The sequence below is a fragment of the Hyalella azteca genome, unplaced genomic scaffold (assembly GCF_000764305.2).
Source record: "Hyalella azteca isolate HAZT.00-mixed unplaced genomic scaffold, Hazt_2.0.2 contig15661, whole genome shotgun sequence".
NCBI classification, from domain to species: domain Eukaryota; kingdom Metazoa; phylum Arthropoda; class Malacostraca; order Amphipoda; family Hyalellidae; genus Hyalella; species Hyalella azteca.
Window position 1 is genome coordinate 896,696 of NW_025945503.1, and position 11,751 is coordinate 908,446.

General features: G+C 37.1%; 1 protein-coding gene across 1 annotated transcript in view; it reads left to right on the top strand.

The window, feature by feature from the left end:
• LOC108674801 (progestin and adipoQ receptor family member 4) overlaps positions 1–5,845 on the top strand; it is a 31,572-nt gene extending 25,727 nt beyond the window's left edge. The window contains exon 5 of the mRNA XM_018162771.2: positions 35–5,845. Within this exon, the coding sequence (XP_018018260.1) occupies positions 35–253 (219 nt within the window). The 3' untranslated portion in view covers positions 254–5,845. The remainder of the gene's footprint in view (positions 1–34) is intronic.
• The last annotated feature ends 5,906 nt before the right edge of the window (positions 5,846–11,751 follow it).

The following is an 11,751-nucleotide window of genomic DNA, read 5'->3' on the forward strand; positions in this document are numbered from 1 at the left end:
TTTTTAAGTCTACAATCCATATTTGTATTGCCAGGACTTCCTAGCAGTGCTAGGAGGATTCGTAGGAGCCCTCCGCATTCCTGAGAAATGGATCCCTGGAAGATTGGACATGCTCGCTAACTCGCACCACATCATGCATGTGGTGGTGGTGTGGGCGGTCTACCACCTACACCAGGGCGCAATACTAGACCTGGTCTGGCTATCCAAGAACCCGCAGTGCCCAGGTCTAATGGAACCATCCAGTTTACTATAATGCACATAAATCTCCCTCTAGACATCAAGAGACTCGTAGACTTCAAAACTTCAAATCTCCCCAAATCTAGACTCCAAGAATTTAAAAACAAAAAAAATAAATGCAAAATAAGTTCACCACGTTTTCCTTGAAGGTATGGTGAGCTTTAAAGTTCAAGTTCACCAAGATATGGTGAACAGGAAGATATGGGGATTTGAAATTCTTGGTGAATTTGCGATTTATTTAGACTAATTCATGCATGGTATAAGTACTGCTATAGAGACTCCCTCTTATCCTTGGGCTGCGTGGGAAATAGAGAGAACATACGTCACTTTCTGCGTGGTGGTTTTTTAAATAAGTTTGTTATGTATATTAACGGTGATATAAATTGTGTGCCTGTCTCTGTATTCCACGAGCCTTCTGTTGTATTAATTTCATTCACAAGAAAGTTTGTCTTCCTGTTACTCTTATTGCGGGTAATTTTTTCACTCATATTGCGGGTAATTTTTTCACTCATATTGCAATTTTCACTCATATTGCGGGTAATATTTTCACTCTTGTTGTTTTATTCGCTCTTATTGCGGATAATTTTTTCACTCATATTGCTTTTTTCACTGATATTGCGGGTAATATTTTCACTCTTATTGTTTTATTCGCTCTTATTGCGGGTAATTTTTTCCCTCCTATTGCTTTCTTCCACACTTATTGCGGATAATTATTGTAGCTAAGTAATTTGCGGTCATAAATCAATCACAGCATACAAGGGGGGCTTAAATAAGTTCGCGGAAAATAGACATCACCGAGAATTCTAGAAGAATAATATGCAAATGCATCAGAACGATCCTGTATCAATGCTTTATAACGTGTTCTCACATTAATACTGATAATAATAATAATAAAACTTCAACTTGTTCTCACATTAATACTTAAATTAATGTTACAAACGCGGTGAGCTGTTTTAAAAGCAACAACCGTTCATGCAACTTGACATGTGCCAAAATCGAGGCCAGGTCAACGTCCAATTCATGGTGGCTAAAGAACAGCTAAATCTTTGACTCTCTGGAATAAATTTATGCTGGCATGCCTCAAATAAATCAGTAACCTACTAATAGATTAGTTGTTCCAGAAACAGAAGAAATGAGACCAACGATGAACCCTACAGAGAAAGGCACCGCACATCAGTGCGAGGCCTGAATGAAAAAGATGGGCGAATAACCACCGAATCAGTAGCAGACAGCCTCAACATCTCCATGGGTTCCGCACACACAATTATGTAGGACAGTTTGGGACTGAGCTCTGCGCTCGATGGATTCCTTGGCTGTTGCACCCAGATCAGCAGGAATCAGCAGATCTTTATACGGAAATTTTGAACAAATGGGAATGTGGGATGAGAACCTTGAAATTTTTCTTGCGCGGATTGTGACTGCAGATAAAACATGGCGCTACCATTACAATCCCGAGGACAAACTCTATCGAAACAGTGGCTGTTCAGGGGAGGAAGCGGGTCCGTCATAGCAAAATCTGAGCGTTCGGGAGGGAAGGTTATGGTCATGGTCGTCTGGGATACAGAGGGGATCTTGTTAATTGATATGCTAAAGAAGAAGACAAATATTACCGCTGTTTTATATAAAGATATTTTGAGGAAATTTTTCTTGAAAATCGCTGAAAAAAGCGTCGGAAAGCAGGATCGGCGCATCCTCTTTCACGACTTCAATGCAGCCGCGCATTACGCATGACAAACTGAAGCTGCGCTGCGCGAATTTCGATAAGAAATCAATTGGCGTCCACCTCATAGAACTGACTTAGCCCCGTCCGACTTCTTTTTATTTAAAAACATGAAAAAAATCGCAAAAATGTACCCAGTTTCCATCACTTGAAGCAGCAAAAAAGCTGCCAAAACATGGCTCATATCGCATGACTCTCAATTTTGCAAAGATGGACTTTATGGCCGGTATCAGCGTTCACAAGAATGCATAGACCGAGATAGAGCATATGTATAAAAATAAACGTTACGACTTTGACAGTATTTTTAAATTGTTGTTTTTCCACGAACTTTTTGAAGCCCTCTCGTATAACTGTGTTTATTATCGTTAGTGTTGCTATTGCTATAGCTCACTCCCTATTCATCCTAATTTGTAAATTTTTAAGTACATGGAATCAGTGATTATCGTTGAAAGTTTCACTCCTTCTTTTCGTTCTTGTCTTCAACTCATTAGGATCGTTCGTTTATATTATTTTTGTATTGCTTTAGCTGAACTCTCAATTGTGTAAATTCATTTCCATTGTGGGTAAAAATCTTCTGGTTGTACAGTTTATTCTAAGAGAAAATTGAATTGTGGATACAGGCGTTAAGATTTGGTTCAAAGCTTCTTAAATTATCTAGAAAATGACATAAATCGGTTTTCATATTTAGTTTTTGCTAAAGTTTAAAAATAACCGTACTTATTGGTAAAATATTCGTAGAAGAAGTAAAGCATTAGACATATAAATAAAACACTGTATGCTACGGAACCGAAATGTTATTTTTTAATGTAAGTTACAGGGTTTCATCATTTTCAATGTGTTACATCCATATTTGATTATAAGCACAAGAGTCTGTAAATTACTTATTGAGAGGAAGTTTGAAGCGAAACTTGGATTTGAAGTTCCTGATGATATCGATGTCATAATACTCTTAATTCCAACTACTTATTAATACTCAGTGATACTCTTCTCTGTGTAATTGACGACTAGCCACTATTCTGATCTAGTCACTAGAAAGGTAGACTTCTAGTAGATCTCTTCACTAGTAGGATAGACTTCTCTAGAATTAACATGAACAATTTCTATTCGAGATTAGAACGTTATCGCTTCTCAGCTTGTGCCTCGCGCAGTGACCGTACTGACTACATCGTGTCTTTTATTTCCTGAAACATTTTCCAGACCATCCAGACCAATTTTTGCTATCCAAGATTATTTTATTTCTGAAAACAACACAAAATAGGCAAAGGCAATGTTTTTTTAGTAGGCAAAGTTTTTTTAGTCGGCATTGTAAAAGAAATAATGTCTACTTAATTAATAAATCCTGATAAAAATATTCAATTTTTTCAATTTAGTTTAATCAGCATCTTAGTACATGCATCGAAGGGATCATTACATAAAAATTAAAATAAGAACATAGTAATTTACTTAAGACTATTACTTTGCTTATTGAAAATACAAAGAAAAAAGATTTGTATATTTTGGCCTCGTATTTTCGTGACAGAAATCACTCTGAATTAAAGGATCTCATTAAAAATATCATTCATTAATTTTTCAATCCATATTAATTTATAAAAGCTACATTTATTTATCCATCTCATAATCCAAACACAGCCAGGAAATTCTAAGCTTTTGTTGGTTAAAAATATACATTTTTTCAAAGCCACTATGGTGAAGTGAAGGCATTCTGTCGGTTCGAGATCAGTTTTGTAATATAAAACGTTATGTTGTGTTAATTTTTGCTATGTGAACACGAAGGTAAAACGGCACTTTTTTAGCTTTCTGGTCTCAGCGATATGCCTAAATGTAAGGCTAATAATAACATTCAGATATCAGTTCATACAGCATTTGTGTGTGGTTCATACAGCATTTGTGTGTGGTTCATACAGCATTGGTGCATGGTTCATACAGCACAGATTCATTTACTTTGCCAAGACAAGGCTATTGGTGATTGAACTTTTCAGAAACTTTGGCCAAAATCAAGATTCTAAGAATCAATCTAAAATAAATCCCGGTTAATTACAATGTCTGAAAAATTTTATTGTTCACCTTGGTTTCTTCAATAACGTCCAATGCATTGTGGTCGACGTCACAATTGCTGTTACAATAGACACAAGTCACAAACCAGCCTGTCCTCCTGACTCCTGTCACAAACCAGCCTATCCTCCCGACTTCTGTCACAAACCAGCCTGCCCTCCCGACTTCTGTCACAAACCAGCCTGTCCTCCCGACTTCTGTCACAAACCAGCCTGTCCTCCCGACTTCTGTCACAAACCAGCCTGTCTTCCCTGACCAGAACGAACATGAGTCATAACATTTTTCGAGAAGTTCAAAGCCTGTGCATGTTTGTATTTTTTATTTGTTTCGCAGAAATAATGTTTTGCTATGCATTAATTTTTTGGGTATGTATTATTTTTCACGCGGTTACCACTTTGTCAGTGTAAATATGGTGAATTTATGACTCATTCAGAAGTAAATAGGCGTTCAAGAAGCCATTTCCATTCATCGTTATGTTGGGTAATAATATAATTCTTATTATTACATTAGTATGCTCGGTCAGCCATATATTATAATCCTCGTTTTTCGCTCACGACATTTGTAAACGTTACTTTAATAACGTATTTGCGCTAATAGAGTCGCCGTACAACTTTCTATATCATGTCATTATCTTCTAATGCATAGTTTGTTACATTGCTTGTAGCGAGTGTTACTTAGCAAATCTGTTGAATTAGTAAGTCTACAGCCAACTATTTAGTAGTTGCCTAGCTACATCTCAACAGACATTTGACGTTAGTTAAAGTAACGTTGATTTAACGATATTTCTACGAAATAGAATCGTTATCAGCGTTGTTTCAACACGTCATTTGCCGAAAGGGATATATATATGACAACTGGGAGTGGCTAAAACCTGCACGAAACTATCATCCGAGTAATGTACAAGCCTACGTTGTGATTATACCGTCAACTTATAATCTAATTTATTGGAACATTCCATACGAATAACAGACAAATGATTATAAGAACATGTTGATTCTTCTATATGTTAAAAAATTCACTTATTAACCAAACTAGCGAGCTCTTTTTAGCGAAGTCTGCTGAAAAGGCCTAGTAAAAGCAATCCTAATGCACCACATATGCCTATTTAAACAGGTATTAACGTTATTCGTTCAGCATATCTATAGAATGCTTATTTAAAAGATAAATGCTCTCAAGTCCCACACGTTGACGCACTACTTATGAGCTGTCCGTATTACATAGAATATTGTTGTTGTCAATGCAGTAAAAGTTTAAATAGTCAAGTTATACTCGTAGTGTTCACCAAGAATTTCCTTAGTAAAGAACCCAGCTGAAATGTAGATCTTTTAGATAAGCTTTGCTTCACAACATTCAAGTTAACCCCAACGTTATTTGGATGTCGTTATAGTTTTACATTTCTGAACGCTCATTACATTCATGCATCTAGTTGCAGAAATTTCTGTATATATAGGAATGTTAAATGCGATTACAATGCTTTTTAATAAACTTCAATTTATTTTCTCTTCAGGTATGAATAAAAGTGTATACAATTTGAAAGTTATTTCTTCAATCGTGTACTCAGACAAATTAATGTGTCATAACGACCAAATTGTGACCCGTTATGAGTCACAGCACGAGAACATAGCCCTGGGATACCCTAGTTCTTAGGTGAGTGTGACCAACACATCAGCAGGAAAGTCTGTCGATAGTTGGAATTTGACCCAATCTTTTCTCTGAGTGTAAGATTTGAGGATATTGTATGAGCGTGTCTCCTAAGAGCAACAATGGGTGTCTTATAGGGACCTTGTGACCTTATGACCTTATGATGAGTTTAGGACGTCGTAGTCCACGGTCACGCTGATGCGCCGCCTTCGTCGTCCTCCGTCTCCGAGTCGTCGTCGGATGTAAAGTTGGACGTGTTCCGTCTATTTGCCCTCATTTGGGCACGCTGATGCAAGATGCTGTTGCTTGTCACTTGCTGGGGGTGGTTTCCCATTACTGGACAATCCGGGATCTTTCTCAACCACTTGTCCAGTTGTCTCTTGAATGTTGCAAGGGTGAACTCCCTTCCTCTCAGCGCTTTTGGCAAGGCATTAAAGAGCCTCGGTCCTACCACGGACAGTGATCCCTCACGAAGAGTCTGTACTCTGGCCGCGGCTCGGTTATTAAATGGGGGAATCCTGCACAGTCTCCCCCTTCTTTCGTTGTAATATGTCCTTATTTTGGAGGTCTCACTCTCAAAGTTGGGAGCCAGTCCGTTTATCATCTTCCAAGTCTACAGTATGATATACCTTTCTCTTCTTCTCTCCAGTGAGTACAGTTCCAGGTGTTTCAGCCTTCCCCAGTAGTTCAGGTTCCCCAGGGGTAACAATGTCATTGTTACTTTATAAATTTATATTGAGAGATGAGTGAGCAGTATTAATGAAAAATGTGAGATTGTTTCATTGCATGAAAATGGGGAACTGGAAAACTCTCGATGAATTAGCTTTTTCTTGCCTTTTTTTATTTAACTACGCGGTAATTTACATAGACATTTGTTAAGAGATTTTTATAATGAACATCTCGTCTTAATATTAAAATCTGCAGATGTATGCATCACGAATTCCTGTTAATATCAATTAAATCGGAGTTGAAGAAAAAATATCGCAATAAAATGCAATATTGAGCGTCTTTCGGTAATAATAAGCCCATTTTTCTGGATTGTAATAACAATACATAATAATAAGCCCATTATTATGTATTGTAATAACAGTGCATAATAATAACCATTTCTCCATCACTATAACCATTGATTGCTGAACAACTTAACCATCATCACGATCACATTTATTAACCCAGTAATGGTTGACGTCTCAACTTGCATCATTAAATGAACATCGTCGTGTTTACTGCTATAATCTATAATTATTTACCAGGAAAAAAATTTACTGATCCGATTGATTTTTTACTTACATTTGGACGTTGACTTTCCAGGAATTTAAAAGCAAAGAAAATAGCCAAAAATTTCACCATTTCTTATAAGAGAAAACGTTTCGGAGTCCAGCTCCATCGTCAGTTCAAAACCTAGAACACAGGTACAAGCTACGTTTTCTATAAAGATATGAATTTTTGTGGACTTTTCTTTGCTTTTAAATTCTTAGGTACAAGCAATTAGTAACCTAAAATTCACACCTAAATGTGAATTTTAGGCTACTAATTGCTTGTACCTGTGTTCTAGGTTTTGAACTGACGATGGAGCTGGACTCCGAAACGTTTTCTCTTATAAGAAATGGTGAAATTTTTGGCTATTTTCTTTGCTTTTAAATTCCTGGTAAATTTGCGACTTAAGCAGCCAAGTGATTTTAATACTTATATCCGATCTAAAGACGTTGACTTTTTCATAGTCAAGAATGTGATAGCATTTTTGAAGGATAAAAGTTCTTACCATGAAATAACTTCTCCCGTGAGTGAATGCACGAAGTTTAGAACACCTATTTTCATTTTAAATTCGTATTGATTATCGAATTTCTAATTGATACGGTGGCGAAATTCAGAAAAGTATTACCAGTTGTGATGCCGGCACCAATTGCCAGCCGTCGGTGCTTCTGCGATGATTTTCAATAGGGGATCTCGGGCCTTAGGCTGCATAATTGTACGGCAGCGGAAATTGTTTTAAGAAATATTTTATTCAATACTTTTTTTGATGTGTCCTAAGTAGTAAGCAAGCCATAAGCGTGCGATCAATTAATAATTCAACTTCTAAGCTGTTGGCTGGCCAAAGCTCGACTAAGTCACGACATTAAATCATGATCTGTACTTTTGTTAGGCTATTATTGATGATATTATTGATAGTCTTACAAACATTTTTTATCTTCCCATGGTTTATCTATTGGTGAAAAACTAGAAATTTTTATGATAATTCGTACAGAGTGTTCATTGCACGACGTATATCAGAGGTGAAGAGGGGCTTTTTAATTATGCATCGAATATTCAGAAGTATTATTTGTCTATAAATCAATAGACTTTACCGTAGCCAAGGTTAAATAAGTAAAATTACAGGTAGTGTGGAACTAAATATCCGGAGACAATTATGGAACGTCCAGAAATAGTCCTAAATTATAGCAAAATAACTACAATAAATTCTGTTTGATTAAATATCCCTGATTGAGATGTCTTTTTTTATTGCTCTATAACTCCCGAAAAGTTTACAGTGAATTAAAATGATTTCTGCGGTCCTGATTGGCATTAAGAAAATTAGCAAGGATTGTTTTAGTTTATCCTTCAAGCAGGACTCACGAGTATAAATATCGTTATCAGTACCCCAGGTCTATTATCAGTATTGTAGATCAACTGACTGTAGGATAATTCTTGTTATAATTGAAGAAGAAACCCGTAAATTCGCTGCGTATAGTATAAGCGCAAAGGGTGGTGGCTATGAAAGTAGTCAAGGAAATTGACCTTCAACTCTTTTATTTAGAGACATTTATATATTCCAGTGACTTTAAGCACTAAGTAGTACAATGCTGGTTAATTTCCATGATCGATTACTCATCAGGATGTTTTGTCAGCGTTATAGCATGGAAAGTCCTTCTATTTATACATGTATAGCCTGAACTCCATGCACTGTATAAGAGCGGCATTCTGAATCAACCTCGTTAATGTCACTCATTAAAAGATGCCTACAACTTCTGTTTGCATATTATTATCCTTTCAAGCTTATTGCGATTCTTGAATTTCACCAAAGTTCCTAAGTTCCATGTCATATGCCTTTAAAAATAATTTCAACAGTTGTAGGGCAAATTTATTTACAATTTGTCCGTGATTTTATATGTATATAATTGTATATCCATGGTCTCTTCCTTAACAAATTTAAGCCTCTACATTGAAATAAAATTGAGTATTAAGCACTTTTCAGATATGTTGATTCAAACATCAACTACGCTCTACTCATTTTTAAATATATGGGTGGCAGGGCGCTAGAAGGAACTTCTTAGTCATGGTTGTTCTTTTGTGTTACAATTGGAATAGTTGAATAGGTTCTTTCTAGTCAAGGAACTATATTGAATAAATGTACTTCACTAGTTTGCTTGTTACTTCGTTTGACCCATCAGCCAACACGTCCGGTCGTAGGGGCGAGGGAGAACAGAAGCTCAACATCGGCTGCATCAACTGTAACATTAAAAACATTCTTTAACATAGCATCTACTATCTTCAGTAAAAGGACGCAAATGAAGTTGGAATAGCTTCAATAGTTTCGATAACTGATTTCAATGAGGTAGATACATAAAATTCCACTGTTTATTATCAGAAAAATTCAAGATCAATTTTTGGCTTCCGTCTTGCAATTTTTTACCCTTACATGAAATTTTCTGGAGGATTAATTGGAGTGACCTTACCATTGGTAGACACTGAATGCCGTGGCTCCAGATAATTTGGAAATCTATTCTGAAAATGCTGAAAATTTTATTTTTTTCAAGTATAATGCGTAGTGATGGTTGTTGTTGTTTCTGAAGGATGATGCAGACGAACCAAAGGTCGAAGAGTGTAGCAAAGTAACACACACAATAGCTGATGTCACACGCACAAGAGTTTCTAAATCTAATCTTGTGCATTGTCCAGCAGCTGTAATGTGGTTACAAACATACTTCTTCTGAGTTCTTGACAGCTCCACTGAATTCGGGAACTCAAATTCCCGAATTCAGCAATGTCACAAAATTCAAAATTTTATGACATTGCTGTAGTTGAGGAAATTCCTTCGGCGCTCTATCCTGGTTTTCCTCTTGTATTCGGTTGTGAAGATTTCTGTTGATGCCCGAGATATCCATGGGTCCTCTTCGACTGGCCATCACACCACACATATGCTTAGAACGAAATACAGTTTCGCAGAACAGATCTCGCCCTGCGCCACGAGTAAAGATGTAGCTGCAGGTCCATTGTTTAAGAAACCTCCGCCGGGGCTGCATGAGGACTTCAGCAAAAGGATAACAGAAAGCAAGTGCTTGCACCTACAGACTTCAGGTGCCTGCCACGAGTGAAGGTTTAGCTGCAGGTCCCTTGTTTATGTAGCCCCAGATGGACCTACAAGAGGGCTTCAGTAAGAGGATAACAGAGAGCACTTCCACCTCCAGACTTCAGGTGCTTCCCGGGCTTCCTTGTCGCCGCTCGCGCGCTTGTCGGACAGCTGGAAGCCGGACGATGTCTCCATCTCGACTGCGTACTTCTGGCCCAATACTGCACTCTGGAAAATGTAATTGAATATGAATGTTTGGTCTTATGCTCCAAAAACATGACGAAGCTTTACTCTTTAAGATTTTAGAATCCCGTATGGGATTCTAAATAGAGTCCCAAGATAGACGACGTTTGCTACGATGATTGCGGTGAACCCTGGATAGTATTCGCCGGTCCAGCAGTTTTAGCCTATGTCCTGTATAGAGCTGGTCTCCATCCAGTACGATCCTGGTCTTGACTCTGGAATATAAGACAAGGCAACCTTAAAGAGGCAATCGATATGGGACGGAAGCGCGTTCAGGAAGTGACGGAAAGTAAGGATACCTAAGAGGAATAAGCACTCCGTTACCTTGATGGACTAATGTTTGTACATAGAATGTTATAATTAGTATAGGCTGGCTGAATTTATTTCTTTAAGCAGGTTTCATTGAAAACCAGGGAATTTGTTTATTAACAATTTTCTTTATAGTTATTTCAATGTATCGAACGATATTTTTCGTTTGCACTGGTCAGTCGAAAATTATGGAACCTAATAAACATTTTTATTTCATTAACAACGTTTCGAATGTATCAATCTTTCATTATCAAGTTAATAGACGCATTAAGTGATGAAATTTGGATCGACATAAGTACAAAATCATGTAACTATGGTACTACTCACAAATCAATTTGGTTAAAAATAATTGCCAAATGACAGATATATGAAGATGATCAAGAATCAAAGCACCAAAAATCACTCCGGAAACGGTCTCAAGGTTCTGACAGATCCAGTAGTATGAAGGTTGATGGCTGGGGTCCTATCCTTAATGATGAGGGCCTCAGCTATCATGAGTTGGTTGGCGTCGGGGCATCGCATGACGACGCTGGTGCACTCCTCCAGCACCGTACGGGTGATGGTCTCGTTGTGGGCTTCCATCAGGTGGTTCTTTGGTCCACCAGACTGAAGGTGGCACGTGAGACGTCGGCTTAATGTCGTAGTTGTGAGCCGATGTAGTCCATATTGGGGAGAAGTCTACAACCTTCTCTGTTGTAGGAAAACTTATGGAATGTTATAAGTAGAGTGTATTAATTATTCATTAGAAAATTTCCCTCATGGATGATTAAAAATAAGTAAAAATCTGACTTTAAAAATGCGTGCATTCGTTGTCCCCTCTAATAAGCGCCACCACTATATAGGTTTGTGTTCGGCTTACTAACACTAATTCCTGTATACAATTAATGACATAATAATTAACAATGAACAATGATTTTAAACATTACTTATTCGTTGATATATAAATTGAGTTAGCAGGAAAGAGCGATTCAAATTTCAAGTGTAAGTTCTACAGTTTGGAGAATGACCAAAACGATATTTAAAGTTTTGAAAATATTGCAAAGTTCTCTTTGCATTTCACGTTAGCGTAAATAAATTATTTATTACAATAATAATTAATTACAATAATATTTAATAATTACAATAATAATTATTATTATTATTGTAAATTATTGAAACGGTGAATTTGCTCTTACAGTTATTAGTGCTACTGCTGCCAATGCTAAAGCAACTGTAACTAAAT